This window comes from Elephas maximus, chromosome 1, assembly GCF_024166365.1.
Source record: "Elephas maximus indicus isolate mEleMax1 chromosome 1, mEleMax1 primary haplotype, whole genome shotgun sequence".
NCBI classification, from domain to species: Eukaryota; Metazoa; Chordata; class Mammalia; order Proboscidea; family Elephantidae; genus Elephas; species Elephas maximus.
Genome location: NC_064819.1, coordinates 126,420,696 through 126,444,769, shown reverse-complemented (window position 1 = coordinate 126,444,769; position 24,074 = coordinate 126,420,696). Strand labels below are relative to the sequence as shown.

General features: G+C 38.3%; 1 protein-coding gene across 1 annotated transcript in view; it reads left to right on the top strand.

Moving 5' to 3' along the window:
* Positions 1–24,074, top strand: part of EYS (eyes shut homolog) — a 1,933,311-nt gene that overhangs the window by 1,842,661 nt on the left and 66,576 nt on the right. Inside the window, 1 exon segment of the mRNA XM_049873718.1 lies at positions 9,316–9,490. Coding sequence (XP_049729675.1) covers positions 9,316–9,490 — 175 coding nt within the window.

Sequence of the window (24,074 nt, the reverse complement as noted above, 5' to 3'; positions counted from 1 at the left end):
ATAGTGTCAAAACAACCCCCTTCCCTAAAGGACTACTGCTTTCTTACTCGCTAAGAAGCTTTGTTCTCTAAAATAATAGACCATCAGAAACTTTGATGTTTGAAATTGTATTAGTATGAATTGACCATCCCACCCTTGCCTAGATACTCTTAGTCACTTTGACCCAAAGATACAACCTTGATTTACAGACCAGCTGAGCTTCAGTAAGGCTTCAGGTAAGGCTTTTCTAGGCACAACATTCTGCAACTATCTCAACTTCACATTTTCCAAGAAAACAGAACCCTGGGTCCGGTTCATAGCCCAGGCTTGATATTGACCCTTTTATACACAGCTTGGCTTTGCTTTGAGCCTATCAAAACACTGCTTTATTTAAATTTCACCTAAACCCCACCCGTCCTCCAAATCTTATAATACTCTAAGATTTCCTTTATTAGATGAGATATCCCACAGTTGCTCTGGTGTACAGTTTCCTTTAATGCAATCTAAGTTTTTTTAGATTACAGGTTTTTCTCTGGTGATCTTAGACTGGACACTGGGGAAGGAAGGAAGGCAGGGAGAGAAGGAAAGAAAGAAGGAAGGAAGGAAGGAAAGAAGAGAGGGAAGGAGGAGCAGAACAAAGAATAAAAGAATAAGTTAGGCCACAGGTGAGAATAAGCTGAGTGCTTTCAGTTCCATCTCCATCGCCCATAAATAATCTTGCTGCACAGTTAATTTTTCTAAAGGCAGGTATAGAAACTGAGCAACTGCAAACAACTCATCCTTTCTACAAAAGTATCTTTTCTCAATATCCCTCTTTACTTATTTCTTGTACTCTTACTACCAGTCTTGTGAAGGCTTGTTTGCATCCTTTGAGCAGTAGAAGTCAAAAGTGTAATTCCTGGCCAGGTAGCATCAGCATCACATGGGAACTTGTTAGAAATGCAAATTTTTGATAAATTAGAAACTCAGGAATTGCAGGCCAGTAACATGTACCCACACTAACTCTTTAAAAAAAACTAATATTTTAGATGCCACACTACATTATCATGTCATTTTTCTGCTCAAAAACTCAACAAGCATACAATCGACTCCAGAGTAAAAACTGAATTATTTTCCTGGTATTCGAAAGCCCATACAGGCACCCCTTGCCTTACCAACATCCAACTCACATACAACCTGTACAATCCATAGTTACTAACCAAACTCAGTAATGCCTATCAGAAAAACCCTGACTCAGTGTTTGGCCCCAGGTCCCCACAAAGGCCACACTTCTCCCGCATGCGCAGGTGCCTCAGCAGGTCCTCTGGCACCAAGACACAGCCGGCAGCAGGGAGCGGAGAGCCCAAGTGCACCTGCCGCCCTTGGAGCTCGGAAAGGGTCAGCCCCACTGTCCGCGTGCTCCAAACACCACTGCGCTGCTCTACAAAGTGGGCCTGCAGGTGGTGGCAGCTGGAGACCAAAATGGAGGCGCCACGCTGTACGTGTACAAACGGTCAGTGTTCTGTGCTGAGCACTCAGCTGGGCCTCCACGGTGCTCCTTTACCCAGGTCTGCCCCACCCTATCTCACCAGGCCCTCCGTGCTGTGCCACCCACGGCCATCACAGCACCTCTCTAGGCTTCTGTTTCCTCTACCTTATACATGTGCGATTTCTTTATTACATCGGTTCTTGGCCTTTTGGTGGCTGGAAAGGGAGTGGCAGGCAGTCTTAGGTTCTTGACCTCTGTATATCCGTATGGTTTCTGGAGGCCCATGGAAAGCTTTGGACTTCGGTTTCCCCAAGCATCCTCTTCCCAACCTTTAGGTCCCGGTCTAGCTCTTAGCACATGCTGAGCAGCACATTCTCCCTTGTACCCTGAGGCAGGGACCTCCTACTTGGTGCATGGGATTGACAGGTCTGGTAAGGAGGTGATGGAGGAATGATCCCTCTGGCCCCAGCACCATCCTACCTGTCTTGCTTATCTAGTGCTGCTATAACAGAAATACCACAAGTGGTTGGCTCTAACAGAGAGAAATTTATTCTCTCACAGTCTGGGAGGCTAGAAGTCCAAATTGAGAGTGCTAGCTCTAACGTAAGGCCTTCTCTTTCTGTTGGTTCTGGGGAAAGGTCCTTGTCATCAATCTTCCCTTGGTCTTGGAGTTTCTCCTCTCAGGACCCGCAGGTCCAAAGGACGTGCTGTGCTCCTGGCACTGCTTTCTTGGTGGTATGAGGTCCCCATGTCTCTCTGCTCTATTCTCTCTTTTATATCTCAAAAGAGAGTGACTTAAAATACAGTCTAATCTTGCAGATTGAGTCCTGCCTTGTTAACATAACCACCACTAATCCCATCTCATTAATATCATAGAGATAAGATTTACAACACATAGGAAAATCACATCAGATGGCCAAATGGTAGACAATAACACAATACAGGGAATCATGGCCTACCCAAGTTGGCAGATATTTTGGGGGGACACAATTCAATCCATGACACTACCTATGCCCCCAACCCTCTTTGCATCTGCTGAGGAGACTTCAAAACTCAGCAGAAATGCAGCTGCTGATACAACATAGATTTCTTTTAGTTCAGAGTCTACAATAAAACATCTAATTGGGTTCAAAGATTTTACAGAACAGAATTTTCTGAGTATTTTGAGTAACATTTGCCCTGTAGGTATCTCTTCAACTGTGGAGAAAGTACATACAGTGGTTCATAATAACAAACAGGTGCTACTTTGCGATACACATCGAAACATTATTACTGTACTATTATGTTAAAGACGTTTTAGTATACCTGGAAGTGTTTCTTTAATGGTTTTTACCTATAGAAAAGTACACTATATCCTATATACTAAGACAGACTTTTGACTAACTGATATTAAATACTAACCATACCTAGCCATTCCAACTTAATGTACAAATTTGACTTAAAGACAGATTTAGGAACAGAACTCACTCATAATCCAGGAACTGCCTGTATGTTTTTTTCCATACTTACCTCACCTCCACAAATCCTTTGTTCCATCAAAACTTACCTAATCACTGCTCTCTTTGTGTGTCTTACTTTCTGACTCTGAGCCCTTGCTCAGGCCAACATACTCTTCAAATTCCATTCACCTTGAAGACCAACTCAAATCCCGTCTCAACAAAAGCCCACCCAACAAGAGTGAACTCTCTCTCCTCCAACCCTTTGGAGCTCTAGCATTTCATAACCTAGTATAATTAGGTATCTGAAGAATGTACATCTTTACTTCCTAAAAAGTTACTAAGCTTCTGGAGAACAAGAGCTATAGTTTTGACTTATAAAAGATCTCCTACCACACCTGGAGTGGTACTTTCAAATAATATTTCATTGTGACAGAGATGACTACATCTAGACTACATTTCCCAGACTCCCTTGCAGCTACTCATGGACATGTGACTGATTTAAGCCCAGTGGGAAGTAGGCAGGTGTGACTTTTTCACTTGACACCTTGCCTATGAAAACCTTCTGCACATTCCTCCAATATCTCTGCTGACCTGCCCACAGCCCCCACCCTGACCACCCTCTAGACTTCACATGAGCAAGACATAAATTTCTAGTGCTACAGCTAGTGGTCACTAATACAGACATCAGTGTTTATTACTCAACTGAATAGAGTCAGATATGAAATAGATTCATCAACAACATTGCAAAGAAAATGTTATTCAAATATAAAAACATCCAACACTGTAGGAACAGTCAGTTCTTTCCTAGTTCAATTTTTTCCTCTTTTTTATTACATGAGATTTTTCAACTAGAGCACGTAAAAGAAAACTAACAGACTTACAGCATTAACTTAAACTCCTTTGCTTTCAAAAAAATAAAAATAAAGCTATCAATTATATGGTATCTATTCAATCTTTTTAATATAGGCATAGGTCCAAAACTCTTTATTATAACTAATTTATCCCATGCAGGATTCCCACTGCCATCAAGTCAATTCTGACTCATGGCAACCCCATGTGTTACAGACTAGAACTGCTCCATAGGATTTTCTTAGCTGTAGTTTTACAGAAGGAGATCACCAGGCGGTTCTTCCAACGTACCACTGGGTGGGTTTGAACCACCAACCTGTAGGTTAGTAGTGGAGTGCAAACCACTTGTACCACCCAGGTGTCAAGGCATGAACCAGTAACTTGAAATTTGCCTCTGAAATTGGAAGGTGCTGAGAGATCGAAGAAAGAGCTGGGCAACTCCATTGTGGCAGCATAGGAGTTTTGTTAGGGAAACTTTCATATGAGAAGCTCCCTGGCGGTCACAGGACTAAAGCATATCTCCATGCTCCAAAGTGGGAGGGCAGAGGTTTTATAGTGGCCGTGAACGATAGTGGCCACATGCCAGGGACTTACACAAGCATGCAAACTATAGTGAACTGGCAGATTGCATGAGGATTGCAAAGCTTGTTTCTCCTTCAGTCCACACCCTGAGGCCAGCTCTTATAACCTGGCATATTTTCTCCCTTGTGCCATAGCATGAGAGACCCCATTTCCTCTCTGCCAGGAACAGATATAGAAGCGGGGTTGGCCAGGTGGCATATGGTGCCCACGCATGTGCAAGAAACAGAGAAAGTTACTGTGTTCCCAGAACAGGGGGAAGGCTTCTCTAATAAGGAGAAGGAATCTGCAGAGAGAAGGTGACCCAATTCCCAGCCTCCTTATAAGAGAATGCTCTGGGCCCAAGGCCTTTACTTGGGCAGCCTGGCTGGGAGGCATAGAGGCAGACCACTCCCCCAATACCAAGGACCTGTACATGCAGCATATATGTATTTAATGCCTGTTCTGTGGTGCCATGCCAAAAAGATAATGCTTTCACCTGCTATAAGCAAAAAGCATAAACATTAAAAGGAGTGAAATTATGTAATATACATTCCACAGATGTCTTCTACTGTAATTGCCATTAAACTGCAGGATTTGTTGGCTGACATGGAGCATCTCTCTTGTAAAATAAATATATTTACTATTTGTATTGACTAAATGTTTCTCTAAACATAGAATTGCCACTTTTTTTAGCCAATAACATATTTCAGCAGTACCTCATAACAAAAGCATTTCATTTATCCACAAAAAAAGAAATGGAGCAGCTAAAATGAACATTTTCATGCCCTAATATGTACAATAGTCATTTTATGAAGTTTTTTCAGCATATGATTACAAAAACTAGTATTAGCACCCCACAATTTTTGCTTTAAAAAAAAAACCTCCAATTTTATAAAGGCAGTAGAGGACTCCTGAGACAGTGGGGGTGGAGGTCAGAATATGTTGTTGTTGTTAGTTGCTGTCAGTTAATTCTGGCTCATACCAACCCTATGTGTGTCAGAGTAGAACTTTATGCCAGGCAGCTTATATATATTATCTTATTCCTCTTAACCTGTGGGACGGTAATTTTTATCACCATTTTAGAGATGAAAATATGGACACTTGATTAGACTTTGGGTCATTTATTCATTATGTGGCAGAGATTGTATTAGAACCTAGATTTACCTCCCTTCATGCTCTGCTTATACTTTCACTCTCAGTAGAGTGTACTGCACTCTGAAAAAGGCGCGGGGAACTCTGCTTTGTTGGCTGAGCTACCTGATCATTCAGTATAAAGCCGCTAGCATTCATTCATTTCATGATTCAGTACAGTACCAAAAACCAAACCCACTGCCGCCAAGTCGATTTCGACTCATGGCAACCCTTCAGGACAGAGTAGAACTGCCCCATAAAGTTTCCAAGGAGTGCCTGGTGGGTTCAAACTGCCGACCTTTCAGTTAGCAGCCATAGCTCTTAACTACTACACCACCAGGGTTTCCTCACTCAGTACATTAGTTTAGTGCTTGGAGGAAGAGCAAAGATTAAGGCTGGAAGAACTATCAATTTTCTCTTACAAAGAAAATATTGATGCATGCTGAGAATGGTGCTCGTCAATGCAAATGTCAGGAAAACAAAGTAGGAAAGTAAATTCTTGACCTTTCAAAACTGAACCTATTTTTTCCACCATAAGGAATTAGTCCGTGCTTCCAGCTTCTGGAAATGTTTTATAAATAAAAATCCAATCTGGCCTTTCCTTTATTATTTTAAAGACCTTATTTATAGTTGTCATTTTAGCTTGAAAGTACTTTATAAACAAACTGAGTAAGTGCTGAAGGAGATGAATAAAACCCAGTACAGTTCAGGATCCCAAACATTTTCATTTCAAATTCTTCATTGCATTGCCTTTTTGTTTATATTTATTTAATCTTGGGGTAAAGGAGTCCTGGTGACCCTCAACGACTAACCAAAAGATTGGCAGTTTGAACCACCAGCTGCTCCATGGGAGAAAGATGCGGCAGCCTGCTACCATAAAGATTAGAGCCTTGGGAACCCTATGGAGCAGATAGATCTATTCTGTCCTACAGGGTTGCGCTGAAATGGAATTGACCTGACGGCAATGGGTTTGGTTTTGGTTTTTAATTTTGTGGTGAAAAAGACCTTTCTAAGGATGCATATGAAGGTAGAATACCTAAAGGAAAAAAAAAATAGATAATTTCATGGGATAACCATTTTAAACTTCTCTACATCAAAAAAAAAAGAGAGAGAGAGAGAGAAAGGAAATACCGTAAGCAAAATTAAAATCCCTCATCCATTGCTGGTGGGGTTGTAAAATGGTACAGTTGCTGTGGAAAACTGTCTGACATTTCCTTATAAACATAAAATTACCATATGATCGTGTAATTCTACTCATAGGTGTACAGGCAGTCCCCAGGTTACAAATGGCCAACTTATGTAAAGCTCATAGTTATGAACCAACCCCCATAAAGCCTATTATATTAAAAATTTGAGGTGCTCATAATGAAATGGTTCATAATAACAAACGGCCGCTATTTTGCAAAGCACATTAAAGCATTGTTATTATTATTACTGTGTGTCTTAGTCATCTAGTGCTGCGATAACAGAAATACAACAAGTGGATGGCTTTAACAAAGAGAATTTATTTTCTCACAGTCTAGTAGGTTACAAGTCCAAATTCAGGGCGTCGGGTCCAGGGGAAGGCTTTCTCTCTCTGTTGGCTCTGGAGGAAGGTCCTTATCCTCAATCTTCCCCTGGTAGAGGAGCAGATGCAAGGACCCTGGGCCCGAAGGCCATGCTCTGCTCCTGATGCTGCTTTCTTTGTGATATAAGGTTCCCAACTCTGCTTGCTTCCCTTTCCTTTTATCTCTTGAGAGATAAAAGGTGGTACAGGCTACACCCCAGGGAAACTCCCTTTACACTGGATCAGGTAGGTGACCTGAGTAAGGGTGGTGTTACAATCCCACTCTAATGCTCTTTAACATAAAATTACAGTCACATAATGGAAGACAACCATAGAATACTGGGAATCATGGCCTAACCAAGTTAATACACACATTTTGGGGGGGACATAATTCTATCTGTAACACTGTGTTATCCTGTTAAAGATGTTGTAGTGTATCTGGAAGTGTTTCTTTAATGTTTTTTATGCAGAGAAAGGTACACTATATACAAAAACAAACATTTAACTAACCGAAGTTAGATACCAGCTATACCTACCCCTTCCGACTTACGTACAAATTCAACTTAAAGACAGACTTAGGAATGGAACTTGTTCATAACCTGGGGACTGCCTGTATACTCAGAAGACTCAAAAGCAGGGATTCAAACAGACATATGTACACCAGTGTTCATCCCAGCACTATTCACAATAGCCAGAAAATAGAAACAACCTAAATGCCCATCAACAAATGACTAGGTAAGCAAAATGAGGTATATGCATGCAATGGAATATTACTAAGCCATAAAGAAAAATAAAGTCCTGATAATTACCACAAAATGGATTAAAACTTGAAAACTGCATGCTGAAAGAAATAAGTCAGTTACAAAAGGACAAATATTGTATGATTCCACCCATATGAAATATCTAGAACAGGCAAATATATGCAGACCTAAGGATATTAGTGGTTACTAGGAGCAGGTGGGAAGTAGGGAGATAAGGAGGCTCACTGCTAAGGAGACACTGAGCTTCTGTTAAGGGCGACAGAAAAAGCTGGAAACAAATAATGGTGATGGTTACACAATATGATGAATGCAATTAATGTCACTAAATTGCACTGTGAAGAAAGTTGAGATAACTAATATTTTGTTACATATTTTCCACACACACACAATATACATAAATAAACAGCAAATAAGCAAATAATAAACTGGAGAAACTATTTACAATATATGACAAAAAGCTGATATGCTTGTTATATACAGAAATCTATCAAATAAACCTAAAAAATGGTGAATAGATAGGGGAAAAAGTACATAATAAAAAACTGAGAGGGAAAAATTATAAATGACTCATAAATATATTAAGACTTTCAACTGCAATGAAAATTAGCAGAAGATCACTTTATGATTCATCTCATGTGAAAAATAAAACAGAACCATAACCCCCTGCTTTGTGGCACATGTGAGGAAGCAGGTACAGGATGAGGGGGCATAGTTGTGCACAATGTCTACAGGGGACACTTGGGCACACTTGAAAGCACCCATATCTTTGACCTGGTAATTCTACTTTTAGAAATTTTTGCTAAGAAAATAATTAGCAAATGCGCAAAGATACCCTTACAATTGTATCCTTTATAGCATTATTTATTGGAGGGACCAATCCTTGGAGAAGGGCATTATCTTGGTAAAGTAGAGGGACAGCGAAAAAGAGGAAGGCCCTCAACGAGATGGATTGATACGCTGGCTACAACAATGGGCACAAATACAGCAATGCCTGTGAGAATGGCAGAGGACCAGGCAACGTTTCCCAGTAGTTCTGTTATGCATAGATCGCCGTGAGTCAGTACCGACTCAAGTGCACCTAACAACAACATTGTTTCTAATAGAAAAAAAAAAGTAGAAATGAGTCAATAGTCTAATAAGTAAAGGTTGACCGAATTATATTATGAAATAATATGATATTATGCAGTCACTGAAGAATAGTTAACGACATGAAAAAAGAGTTACAGGTATTTATGAAGCACAAATCTGTCGGCATAATGATGTATATTGTATAGTTTAATGTAGGATTCCTTCTTTTTTTTTTTTTTTTGAAGTATAGCTAAGCATTATAAAAACACTGCAAGTGTATATATATGCCAAATATTCATAGCTGTCTACTCTACAGGGATGATATTATGGATGTTTTGTTTTTGCTTTCCTCTCTGTGCTTTTCTGACTTCACCATTTTTTTTCCTTAAAATTAACATGTATTACTTTTGTACTGTTGAAAAATGTTATCTTAAAAAAGGAAAGCAGTTGTCTTCTCATTTCATCTTTTTCTTCTGTCTTTCTAATGTGAAGTATATTTTGCCTTTCTTCAAGGCTGTATTTTCGCTATTCAAGTTCGCACAGTGAAGGATGGCCATTTCAGAGACTGGGGAAATCCCAAGGGGCACCCAAATTCCGGGCGTAGCGTTGGCCAGTGCGATGCTTCTCCTTGCAGTTTAATGGAATGTAGCAATGGTGGGACACGCACCGAAAGCGGAGCTACCGTTTAGTAAGTATGACATCACTAAGTAGCGGGTTATTTGCCTACTAGCTGATAACATCACTTGCACAAACAAGGAGCGCAAACCAACACTCATATTTAAAACGTGTTCACATAGACTTGCTGACTGACTAGGGGACAGAAGAAGACAACCAGAAATACAGTCAGTGCAAAACTGTTGCTGTTTGTCAATTCTTTTAAACAATAAAAGTGAGTTGTTACATCTCATCCCAGGCACCATGGAAAAGTTCTTAAACTTGCAATATTGAGAGTATCTCCAGAGATATTAACCACACAAAGGTGTACAGACTGGAATTTGCTTTCATATTTAGATTTGAGCTTCTTTAGAAAGGGGGGGGCACTGGTGAAGTCACATGACTTGACTGCTGAATGACTCTATTTAAATTAAAACAAAATGTGGCCCTGTTGAGCAGGAGGAAAATAACAAATAACTTGTTAATTATATCTCATATTTTAATATTTAATTATATTTATAAATACAATTGAAATATATTGTATATATGTTATATATTGTATTATATAATATTACTATACATTACGCCTGTATATTTAATTATTACAGATAATTTCTTTAATCAAATTTTGTTGAGCATCTGTTCTATGCATAAGCAGTATATGAGGGGCCCTGGGAATATCCAAAGAAAGAGAAAGTAAGCACTCTGTCCTTCATTTTCTTACACTCATAGCTATCCATGAATTTCTAATGTTTCAAGCATTTATGAGAAAGCTAGGAAAGAGATTTGTCAATTCTTTCCCACAAGACACATCAGAAGGAATAGTGCACCTCCTTCAGTGGCAAGGGCTCACTGCAAAGCACTGCAAGGGGTGTATCGGAATCTCTCCAGGAGGATATGGGTAGACGAAGGTATAGTTTTGAAAGCCCTCAAGAGAATCTCTTACCCTCCCCTCCATTTCCTCACTACAAAGTGATCAGAAGCAGAGTTCAAACAACTGCCAATCACAGTGCATTGGGTTGATGAAGGAAGGCTTCTGGGGAGACAGCAGCAAGGGCATTGAGATGGTCATCTGATCTTGCCATTTCTTACCAAAAACCCTCCAGTGGTTTCATCAGGGCACGCAGGATAATTTCTGAACCCTTTACTGCAGCTTTCAAGGCTTTACATGATTTGGCCCCTGCAACCTCTTGAACTTCCTCTCTTACCCATCACTTACTGTTCTAGTCCGATTAGCCTATTTCTGTTCTTTGAACCTCCAAGCTCATTTCTACTTCATATGTGTGTACTGCCTCTTCTTATAGGGTGCCCGTCTTAGTTTCTTAGTGCTGCTGTAACAAAAATACCACAAGGAGTGGCTTTAACAAACAAATTTATTTTCTCAGAGTTTAGGAGGCTAGAAGTCCAAAATCAGGGTGCTGGCTCTAGGTGAAGGCTCTCTGTGCTCACTCTGGGGCAAAGAAATCCTTGTCTCTTTCAGCTTAGTTCCTTGGTGATTTCTACATGGCATTAGTCTTTCACCATTTGTGCTTGCTTTCTTTTGTGCCTAATCTGCTCTTTTAAATCTCAAAAGTGATTGGTTTAAAACAGCATACACTGATATGACCTCATTAGTATAATAAAGAAAACCCTATTCCCAAATCTGATTACATACACAGGTATGTTGCTGTTGTATGTTGTCAATTCATTCTGACTCATAGCAACCCCACGTGCAGAACAGAACTGCCCCACCGGTTTCCTAGGCTGTAATGTTTACGGGGGAGCTGTGGTGGTGTAGTGGTTAAAAGCTTGGCTGCTAACCAAAAGGTTGGCAGTTCGAATTTACCAGCAGCTCCTTGGAAACTGTATCTGGTCAGTCCTATAGGGCCACTATGAGTCAGAATCAACTTGAATATTTACAGGAGCAGATCGCCAGGTCTTTTCCCCCACAGAGCTGCTGGATGGGTTCGAACCACCAACCTTATGGTTAGCAGCTGAGTGTTTAACCATTGCGCAACCAGGGTTCTTTCCACAGGTATACTGGTTAGGATTTACAACACATATTTTGGGGGAACACAATTCAACCCATAACAGTGCCCTTGCCACCAGTCTCCATTTGGCTGTCTCCTTCTTGTCATTGGCTCAACTATAATCTCCTCAGAAAGGTCCTCTTAACTCTCACCCAAAACTATCCCTGTCTTTAGTCCTTCTTTATCACATAATCATGTTTTACTTTCTTCATAATATATCACTCTCTAATTTTGTTTGTTCATTTGTTTGTATACTGGTTATTATTTTTCCCTGAAAATAGACCTGGTTTCTCATGCTACCATCGTATCCCCTGAGCCTAGAATAATGCCTACTATACAAAAGGCATTCAGAAAGCATTTATTAAATGAACTAATCCATGAATAGACAGTCAATGAAAAGTGAAAGGAAACATCATTTTAAAGGTTCTGAGCAAGGTACAAATATAGAGACAAGCAAGATGTGTGGGGTCATGATACTGAAGCCAATTTGGCTAAAACAGAATATTTTGTTGATAAGTTATGAGAGGAAGTAAGGAAGGATGAGAACTCTACATAATAGATAAAAAATTTGCTTTACCCCAAGAATGAGCCATAAACAATCCTGACAGGAAAGATCCATGATAGAGATGTTTGAAAGTCATTCATTTGCAGTGCCAGTATCAGGGGTGGGGGGATGGGTTACTAGGAAACTGTTTTGGAAATCTAGGTCCTTTATAAAGGCCAGGAAGCCCTGGTGGTGCAGTGGTTAAGTGCTGTGGCTGCTAACCAAGAAGTTGGCAGTTCGAATCCACCAGGTGCTCCTTAGAAATTCTATGGGGAAGTTCTATTCCATCATATAGGGTCGGAATTGACTCAACAGCAATGGGTTTGGTTTTTGAGTTTTTATAAACGGCCTAGATTTAAGAAATGTCTGTAGAAAAGGAAAAGGAAAGAATTAATTTAAAAGATATTACAGAGAAACATCCATGCCATGGGACGTATTGAATATGAGATTGTGAGAGGAAGGAAAGAGGGAAGTCAAGTCTAAATTAATCCAAATCAGGTGTATTAGAGAAATTGAGTAAAAAAAGATTAAAATATATAAAATTGGACTTCTAGGGGATTGTTTTTTGTAGTGTTCTTGTTTCATTTTATTTTGTAGCTCAAGATTCAGAGTTAATAGTAGCAAATTAATTAGAAAGAATATATTTGGCCTCATAAAGAATTGAAATTCAGATGCAGTGATATTGAAGTAGATAAAATAGGTTAATTCTATTGCTATAAAAAGAATGTAGAGGTACTGGCCCTAATTTCAGACAAAGTAGAATTCAAAAAGCATTAAACTTGAGAACAAAGATTTTTTTAATGATAAAAATTGCAATTAACAACAAAAATAAACCCATAAATACCTATGCACCAAATAGCACACTAATAATGGAAGACTTTAAAACACCACTTTCAAGTATAAAAATAGTAGAAGACCTAACAATCATATTAAATCAGAAACTAAAAAGACGAGTTCTATATAGGAGGTGTGGGAACAGAGTGGAAAAAAGGAAGAGATGGTAATGGGGTAATGGAGGAGTGACTTTTTTTGAGTACTAACTTTTAAATTTTTGACTCTTTAAACAATACTAATGTTTCACGTACCATAAGTTTATTGTTATAGTAATGTTTACTATATAAATATGTATATATAACATCGTTTCATATACGTATGTATATATACATATACTTTCAACCAGGATGTGAGGTGAGTCTGAAAAAAGAATACCAATAGTAACAAATGAACCTAATTGTATTACAAAGGAGCAACAACTGCCTAGAAGGTTGCTGTTGTTCGCGAAGTGGATTCCTACTCATGGAGACACCACATGTGCAGCACAGAACTGCTCCATAGGGTTTTCAGGCTGTGACCTTTCAGAACCAGATGGCCAGGTGTGTCTTCTGAGGAGCCTCTCAGTGGGTTTGAGTGGCCAACTGTTCCTAGATTGCAAGTATTTGGGAAACAGCATATTCTATCTTTATATCCATGACTCATGATATATACTGAAAATGCTGAAAAGTTCTGCACTAAGGAAATATGTTTAACCCAAAGCTTCCCAAACTTATCATACCACAGAATCTGTTTTTCAAATAAAACTTGTTAACCTCTGCAAAACACTTTTGAAACTCTATACAAGGAAAAGAGAATTGCCTGGAAGGTCTGTTTCCTTTTTCAAGCCTTTGAGTGCAACTTGAAGTTGAGGAAGCAATACAATGTTCAAATTGTAGAAAGGTTTCTTAAAACTGAATTTTTACTGAACACGTGTATGTTTAACATCAATGAAATTTACCCTGATTGAACAGAGTACTTTGCAAACAATGAAGACACATAAAAGCATTACTTAATTACTCCCTCACTTACTAGATATAGATGGAGCCGTGCCTCTCAAATAAACTTATTAGAGAATATGAGTTTATCTTTGCCAGTTGGCTATCATATACATTTAAATTGTGAGTAGCACCCACACAACCCAAACACTCCCCCAACCACCTGATAGGATTATACTTACTTGGAAGACTAGAAAAGCTTCCTAAATACCAGAAAATATCAAGGCTATCTCACAGTCCCTAACAGGCATTGTTGTTGTTGGGTGCCACTGAGTATAGGCTGTTTTTAATTCATAAGGATAAATCAGAGAAAATACAAATATTTTATCAATAAATTATCCAACTAACCATTCCTTAGTAGCAAATTTAACATGTTCTAAACAGAGTTGCTTTAAATTCCATCTGAGGTCTCCAGATTTTATTAGTTACTTTAATCTGTTCATATTTATTCTGAATACTGGTCTATATATAATTGGATTTATTGCTAGCATATTAACTTGTGCATGATCCTCTTATTTGTGTACATTTATGTTCTGACTGCATCCTGTTTGTATTTGTTCATAGTAGTGGTATATACCTTTGTCCTAAGCTTCCTAAGAATAGAATTCTGCAAAGATTATAATGCCTCAACTAGCAGATGAATGATAAATGTTCATGGTTTTTATTATTAAAGTAGTTGTGCTCTAAGAACACTTAATGGTTCTAATGTTCTATGACCCCATAAATCTTTTATATGTCTTCTAGTAATTTGTTCACTACTATAATCAAATGAATTTCATAGAGTCCATTGCCTTAAAACACTTCAAATTAATACATTTTTTAAGCCTCATTTACTAATCTAGGTCTCTATCAAGCAATCTAAGGTGAAGGTAGGTGTAAAGATCAGATGTGCTATGTAGGCTATATTTCTATAGCTTTATAGCTTAACGACATCAAACACTTAGCTTCCCTAGCTTTTTCTGCATGTCCCAAGTTCAATAATAAATCTAATTCAAGACTTCACCATTTGTCCATTCTTCCACCTGTTATCATTGTTGTTAGCTGCCGTCTAGTCAGTTCCAACTCATAGCAACCCTGTGTGCAACAGAATGAAACACTGCCAGATCCTGCACCATCCTCACAATTGTTGCTATGCTTGAGCCCGTTGTTGCAGCCACTGGATCAGTCCATCTCCTTAAGGGTCTTCCTCTCTTTCACTGACCCTCTACCCTCTACTTTACCAAGCATGATGTCCTTCTCCAGGGATTGGTCCCTCCTGATAACATGTCCAAAATACATGAGATGAAGTGCCACCATCCTCACTTCTAAGGAGCATTCTAGCTGGACTTCTTCCAAGACAGATTTGTTCATTCTTCTGGCTCTCCATGGTATATTCAATATTCTTCCCCAATACTGTAATCCAAAGGCATCAATTCTTGAGTCTTCCTTATTCATGTCCAGCGTTCACATGCATATGAGGCAATAGGAAATACCATGGCTTGGGTCAGGTGTACCTTAGTCCTCAAAGTGACATCTCTGCTTTTTAACACATTAAAGAGATCTTTTGCATCAGATTTGCCCAATGCAATATGTCGTTTGATTTCTTGACTGCTGCTTCCAAGGATGTTGATTGTGGATCCAAGTAAAATTAAATCTTTGACAACTTCAGTATTTTCTGCATTTATCATGATGTTGCTTATTTGTCCAGTTGTGAGGATTTTTGTTTTCTTTATGTTGACGTGTAATCCGTACTGAAGGTTGAAGTCTGTGGTCTTCATCAGTAAGTGCTTCAAGTCTTCTTTGTTTTTAGCAAGCTAAGTTGTGCCACCTGCATATTGAAGATTGTTAATGAGTCTTCTTCCAATACTGATGCCACAATCTTCATCATATCGTCCAGTTTCTTGGGCTGTTTGCTCAGCATACAGATTGAATAGGTATGGTGAAAGGATACAACCTTGATAAACACCTGTCCTGATTTTAAACCATGCAGTATCCCCTTCTGGTTGAATGACTGCTCTTGATCTATGTACTAGTTCTGCATGAGCACAATTAATTGTTCTGGAATTCCCATTCTTCACAATGCTATCCATAATTTATTATGATCCACACAGTCAAGTGCCTTTGCAGAGTCAATAAAACACAGGTAAACATCTTTCTGGTATTCTCTGCTTTCAGCCAAGATCCATCTGACATGAGCAATGATATTCCTGGTTCCACATCCTCTTCTGAATCCAGGTTGAATTACTGGCAGTTAATCCTTGTTGTTGTACTGCTGCAACAACCTTTGCATTATCTTCAGCAAAATTTATTTGCATGTGATATTAATGATGTTGCTTGATACTTTCCACATTCTTTTGGATCACCTTTCTTTGGAATGGGCAAAAATATGGATTTCTTCCAGTTGGTTGAACAGTTATTTGTCTTCCAACTTCCTTGGCATAAATGAGTGAGCATCTACAGCACTGCATCCATTTGTGAAACACCTCAATTGGTATTCTGTCAATTCCTGGAGCCCTGTTTTTCGGGTCTTCATTGCAGCTTTGACTTTTTCCTTCAGTACCATCAGTTCTTGATCATATGCTACTTCCTGAAATGGTTGAACATTGGCCAATTCTTTTTGGTACAGTGACTATATATATTCCTTTTATCTTTTTTGATGTTTCCTCTGTCATTCAACATTTTGCCCATAGAATATTTCAGCATTGCAACTAGAGGCTTGAATTTTTTTCTTCAGTTCTTTCAGCTTGAGAAATGCCAAGCATGTTCTTCCCTTTTGTTTTACTAACTCCAGATCTTTGCATATTTTATTACAATACTTTACTTTGTCTTCTTGAGCCACCCTTTGAAATCATCTCTTCAGCTCTTTTATTGCATCATTTCTTCCATTTACTTTAGCTGCTCTATGTTCAAGAGCAAGTTTCAGAGTCTCTTCTGACATCCATTTTGGTCTTTTCTTTCTTTCCTGTCTGTTTAATGACGGTTTGCTTTCTTCACATATGATGTTCTTGATGTCATCCCACAACTGCTGTGGTCTTCGGTCATTAATGTTCTACACATCAAATCAATTCTTGAGATGGTCTCTAAATTCAGGAAGGATATACTCAAGCTTGTATTTTGGCTCTTGTAGACTGGTTTTAATTTTCTTCAGCATAGGAGCAATTAATGGTCCATTCTGCAGTTGGCCCCTGGCCTTGTTCTGATGATATTGAGCTTCTCCATCATCTCCTTTCACAGATGTAGGCAATTTGAGTCCTGTATATTCCATCCAGTGAGGTCCACATGTATGTCACATCTTATGTTGTTGAAAAAGTATTTGCAATGAAGAAGTTATTAGTCTTGCAAAATTCTGTCATGCAATCTCCGGCATTGTTTCTATCACCAAGACTGTATTTTCCAACTACTGAACATTCTAACTCTTGCATTCCAATTACTAATAATTATTAATGCATCTTGACTGCATGTTTGATCACTTTCAGACTGCAGAAATTGGTAAAAATCTTCAATTTTTTCATCTTTGGCATTAGTGGTTGATGCATTACAAATGGTAATTTCTCACTATATGCCAGATGAAACTTGATACAAATTATAAAAAACAGCTAAGGTTTGTATCCTATCTTCACAATCCTTATAACATTTTGAGGGTAATGTAAAGAAGTGCTATGACAGAATTCTACACTGGCACGGTATAAACATAAAGGAGGAAGTGGTTAGTTCTACTCTGTGAAGTAAAAGGAGAAATGTAGTGGGGGTAAAGGAGCGTCAAGATCTCTTCACAGAGGAAGTGATTATTAAAGGCTGTATGAGTTGAAATCGATTCAGCAGCAATAGGTTTTTTTTTGTTTATTTGTTTTGGTTTTCATTAGAAAAATAGCCAGTGGTTAGGCACTCATCTGTTAACCTAAAGATTGGTGGTTTGAACCCACCAGCTGCTCCACAGGAGGAAGATGTGGTAGTTTGCTTCTACAAAGATTTACAGCTTGGAAACCCTATGGAGCGGTCCTGCTCTGTCCTTTAGGGCCTCTATGAGTTGGAATTCACTCAAAGGCAATAGGTTTTTGGTTTTCTTGATTAGAAGTGTGAGCTTTCAACCAGGTAGATGATTAAAAAAAAAAATTTTTTTTTTAGGGAAGGGGAATTCCATGAGAAGCATGAAGAGAGTAAAAGCCAGGGTGTAAAAAATTCTATGTGTTCCAAAATGTCCAAAACACCTAATATTCTTAATAACAAGTGAAAAATAGTAGGTGAATTTTATGGAAAATGACATTTTGGTGGAGGAAACATATAGTTTGTCCAATCCCATTGAAGAGCTAAAGACAGAATCTGAGGCTTAGAATGCCACCATTGTCAAACAATGTTTTTTAGCATTGGTTTTACTATTATGATTTTATGCCATTGCTTCTTTTTCTTCATTGTTGTAAAAATGTGGATAACACAACATTTATTTACCAATTCAACATTTTTCACCTGTACAATTCAGTGACACCAATTACATCAATCATTTTGTGCAACAGTCACTAATATCTATTGCCAAATTTTTCCATCATCATTGCTTCTTTATAATTTTTAATGAAATCTTTAATTTACTTTACCACTAATGCACTAATTTGCTCTACAAACAAAGCTAAATTATTTAGCAACACAAGTTTCCTTCACTTAAAAAAAAAAAAGAAGGGGTCATTAGGTGATACTACTGGAAATTTTTATATTTTTAATGTGATTATTTAATAAGCAGGAACTCTTCGCAATGGCAATAAGAAAGCATGTGAAGTTGAAGCTGAAAGTAGGGAATCCATCCCAACTCCTCATTATTCCATATGGAACAAAAAGTCTAACTCTTTTAAGAGCCATATGTGTTTATCTTGGAATACATAGTGTCAAATATACATAGCTACTTAAAACTTTTTGCAGATTCTTTTGATTAATGTAGAAAACTTCCTTGAATTGTGATAATAGTAAAAGAAGTACATGACAGTTACACAGGACTTTGTAGCTATCGAAGCTTTTTCACATACATTACTTTCACTGCATCTCATTAAAGCTTTCTAAATTAGTCAAGGCAGGTGTACTGATCCCAATTTAATAAATGGAAAAACTGAGCCCTAGAGATTGTGACTGAATTAAGTAAATGTATGAACACCCTGAAAGTAGCACCAAAACCAAAAACCAAATCCATTGCCATCAAGTCAATTCCAACTCGTTGTGACCCCATGTGTTACAGAGTAGAATGGCTCCATAGGGTTTCCTTAGCTGTAATCTTTATGAAAGCAGATTGCCAGGCCTTTCTTCCATGGCACCAGTGGGTGGGTTCAAAACACCAACCTTTAGGTTAGTAGTCAAGAGCAAACCATTTGTGCCACCCAGGGACTTGGAAAGTAGCACAGCACAGCAAAACCGAAAACCAGATCTCTTGACTGCTGGTCAAGATTCTCTTTAGGACCTAAATAATAAGAAATGAATTTAAACACAGCTAATAATTTAAATGAAGTGACAAAAATGTTTGTCATGGATTGAATTGTGTCCCCCTAAAATTATGTGTCAACTTTGTTATGCCATAATTCCCAGTGTTGTGTGGTTGTCTTCCACTTTGTGATCATAATTTTATGTTAAAGAGGATTAGGGTGGGATTATAACACCCTTACTAAGTTTACATCAACAGTAGCAGCTGAAGTTTAAAGAGAATTTTATTCTTTTTTTGAAATTCTGCTCTAATCTCAGTTTAAAGGAAAGAAAAATATCCTTTGTAATCTATTTTCGAAAGTGTTTGAGTTTTCCTCTGTCCTTGTCCTCTGCAACTTTTATTTTTCACCTGAAGCACAGAAATATTAAATTGAATATATAGATAAAATAGTAGAGTGCTAAAAGCTAAAGCTTAATCTTCTCTTGAAAAATATCTAACACATATAATATTTTTAAATGCTCAAGAGGCAAGTACCATCCCAAAACATAAATTTCATGGCATTTGGAATAAATTTTAAAAGAAAAACCCAAAGGTTTCATTTCTCTTAAAGGTGGTCAAAGTATCTTAACAATGTATAGTTTAATTGTACAAATTAAAAAAAAAAAAAAAAAACTTCTCAGAATGTTCCCTTCTATTCCTATTGCTCTCAGCTGGAAGTGGGAGGCATTGTTTTGGTCCATAAGGGAAAGCGGTGCACCAGGCAAGGAAAGAGGAGGGAGGCAGGGCTCAAAGAGGCTGTGAGGTCATGTTGGGCTCTGGTAGACTGCCGAAAGCTCTGCTCTCCTGTGCCAAGTACGTTAGTACACACAGATCCAGCTGTGTTCAAACGTAATTTCTCAAGTGAGAGTATAATAAGACACAGTTCATTTAAGGCCTTTATGCCCCTGGGATGGGCTGGGATAGAACAGAAAAACAGTAAACTAATTCTGTTGTTAGGCAGTAGCCAAGGTTAAAAAATAAGAGGTTTACATAGGTCTAACTTAAACCTAGGAAGCCCTGGTGGTGTAGTAGTTTAGTGCTGTGGCTGCTCACCAAAAGGTCAGCAGTTCAAATCTACCAGGTGATCCTTGGAAACTCTTTGGGGCAGTTCTACTCTGTCCCTATAGGGTTGCTATGAGTTGGAGTCAACTCAACTGCAATGGCTTTTTTTTTTTTAACTTGGACCTATATACACGTGTGTGGTATACACATGAATATGAGCAGATTTTTACTTCACATAAGTTGCATTTTGCTTGACGATAAAGTCATATGTTGACTGTGACTGAGAAAAGTACAGTGTAGGAAAACTAAAACTTACAAAAACAGGTTAGATACAAAAATGAGTGGCACAGGCAATAAGTACAATAGGAGGTCAGAGAATATGGATGTAAAATATGAAATGCATCATAGATTTATACTAAGTTCATCAACAAGGCTAATTTACAACATAAATCTATCAGTGTGATGTTGCTGTTAGGTGCCCTTGAGTCGGTCCCTACGCGCAACAGAATGAAACACTGCCCAGTCCTACACCATCAAAATCTCCCTGATCCAGGATTTCCCAATTATTTTTTGGCTCACAGATGCCTTTGAGAATCAGGTGGAATCTAAAAACTCCTTCCCCTTGTGTCATAGGACACAAAATTTTTCATCAAACTTTAGAGGTTTACAAATTCCCAAGAGCCCAACCATGGACTCTATGGTATCCCCTAGAGTCCCCAGATTAAGAATCTCTTGTCCAATCTGACCCTTTCTATATATTTCATCCAACACTGCTTAGTTCAATCTTCTATTGCTTCATTACATATTTGTTTACCAACCAGTGTTCTGTTCCCTAAATTCTCCATACTCTAATCCAGGTTGAATCTTTCTAAAATCTCTTTGATCATATCATTTTCTTGTCAAAATGTTCCTTCTGTTGCCAGCACGGTAAAATGTAAATCCTTCCATCTGTCATTCAAGGCATACTACTACCTACTGACAACCTATCTATTCCTGCAATACTTTCCTCTCTGCATAGTAGTCAAATTAATTGTATCACTATTCCACCTCTCAAGGTACAGGCTCCTTACCAAGCAACCAGCTGTATTTCTTGTGAAGCTGTAACCAGCTTAGTAGTTCACTACCTGTATTTGTTTTCCCTTTTTCTCCCCTCACTTTTCTCTCCCCTCACTCATTCTCCCTCAGAAGGATACCCTTTGCTTCCTTGAAATTGTCTTTAGACTCTCTTCTCTAGAGATATTAAGACATCTATTTCTCACCTACCAGCCTGGCCAAAACTAGAAAAAATGACTAATGTATTGGTGACGGTATGCAGAAAAAGACATTATCATTTACTATATCAAACTCCATTTGCTCTATTTGTTAAAGCAAAAGACTGAAAACTATTCAAATGTTTATCAGTAGGTGTCTGAGTGATAAAACTATGGCATATCCATACAACTGAGAACTATGCAGCTAGTTAGAACAAACAGATTTCTCTCCTGGCCTTGTTGGTGGTATTGTTAGTTGCCATAGAGTTAATTTAGACTCCTAGAGACCCCACATGCGCAGAGTAGAACAGCTCCATAGGGTTTTCAAGGCTGTGACCTTTCGAAAGCCAATCATCAGGCCTGTCTTCCAAGGCACCTCTGGGTAGGTGGATTTGAACCTCCACCCTTTCAAGCTTAACCGTTTGCGCCACCCAGCGCCTCCTCTTCTGGTCTTACGCAGAGCAATTTAGCCATCTTCTTTCTGTTGTCCGGGTTCATGCTCACACTTGTGCCCTCGGGGTCCACCAACTACTCCAAGCAGTTCGTCTAAGTCGTTTCCCAAAGCCAGTTGCCTCCCTCAAGGAATTCTGACCCAAATGTTAATACAAATTTTAAGTTCTTTTATACTTGGAGAACAGAACTATTAGGATCGAGGCCCACAAACTGCCACTATTTCTATTAGCACGCAAAGAGTAATTTTATCTCACCCTTCTTATGTTATATGAAGTATGGTTTAATAAAAAGTCTGATGAGTGATCTCACCAACAAAGAAAGGAAGATGATGGGTGAATGTCAGCAGGTGGAGTGATTATAGCAACACTTCCCCGTAAGCGTGTTGAGTCTTATCATGCCATCACATTCCAGCGTATGGTGAGGTTTGGTTGTTTTGGCACATGTTTGTGTATCCTTCAAACACTCAAATTTTGAGTATTTGCCATCCAGCTAATTTTGTCAGGTAAATTACACCCATTATATCACACCTACCTTATTCTCATGACTTATTACTCAGACAGAAATATACCACAAAGTAAAGCAATGTGACATAAATGAAGCCATCCAACACAACAGATGGTCTAATGAGAAAGCAATTCAGCTATGTTTGTCTTATCTGTTAAATGGTAGAGAAACAAGTTGTATACGCAGAAGTGGAGTCTTTTGAAGGGATAAGCCATATGATCCTTTATTGCTAAATAACATACATTTATCCCATTATTCATATGACTTTTTCATCACACCACAAAAATCTCATTTTCAGTACTTTCCCTATACTTTTGCTTTTGCATGGAAAACCTACAAATCCATAACCATAACCTCCAGATCCAACTCAAGGTAAATTTTCTTCAAAAACTTTCTCTTTCTGCTCTCATCTAACAATGATTACTCTAATATTTTGCCCTCATCATTCTTAACATATACAGAACCCCTTTTATCCAAAGGAATCAGAATCTATACTTGGTAGGTAAACTGAAAGAGTAAACTAAGCAGAAGCTACATCCTTCTAAGCCTTAGTTTCTCATCTGCACACAGAGGACTAATAACATGCTTACCTCATAGGGTTGTTGCTGTTTTTACGTGGTGTCAAGTCAGTTCACCTCATAGAGTTAAAATGAGGATTAAATGAATTACTACTACACAAAATACTTAAAAATGTGCCCGGTACAGGGTGAAGCTCTAGTAAATCTTGAACATTTTACAAGTATATATACATATATATATATATATATATATATATATATATATATATAGTACAGGAAACCCTGGTGGTGTAGTGATTAAGTGCTACAGCTGCTAACCAAAGGGTTGGCAGTTCAAATCTGCCAGGTGCTCCTTGGAAACTCTATGGGGCAGTTTTACTCTGTCCTATAGGGTCGCTATGAGTCAGAATCGACTCGATGGCACTGGGTTTGTTTTTGTTTTTTTGGTGTATTTTGTACGAATATAGTTTCTAATAAAATTATCAATCCCTTGGGGGGCAAGTTTATGTTTTCTGCTTTGTATTCACTCTGCTAATGAGGTGGAGTGGTACACTATCCTCCCTCTTTGGCAAATATTTAGGAAATAAGCAAATGATGTTTAAGTGATATTCAAAAAAAGGATATTAATTCTTCCATTATCTTATTAGTTTTTACATGTCCGTGTTAATCCTGAATGCTAGCAATCTTACCAAACCAAAAACCCATTGCCCCCAAGTCAATTCTGACTCATACTGACCCTACAGGACAGAGTAAAATTGCCCCATAGGGTTTCAAATGTTGTAAATCTTTATGGAACCAGGCTGCCACATCTTTCTCCTGCACCGCGGTTGGTGGGTTTGAACAGCTGACCTTTCAGTTAGCAGCTGAGATCTTAACTACTGTGTCACCAGGGCTCCTTGCAATCTTAGAATTGCCTAATTAAAAGTAAATTCTTTGTGTTGAATTTTTATTGGTAACAAGAAATCGATCCTCAGAGGTTTCTGAGCTATAAAACTAACAATAAAGACCAAAGAATTTATCTTCAGTTTAGGAATTTAAATGAGTTGCATAATAAATGCACAAAAGTAAAATAATTAACTATACTCAACTCTCAACTGCCATCATGACCAGCTAT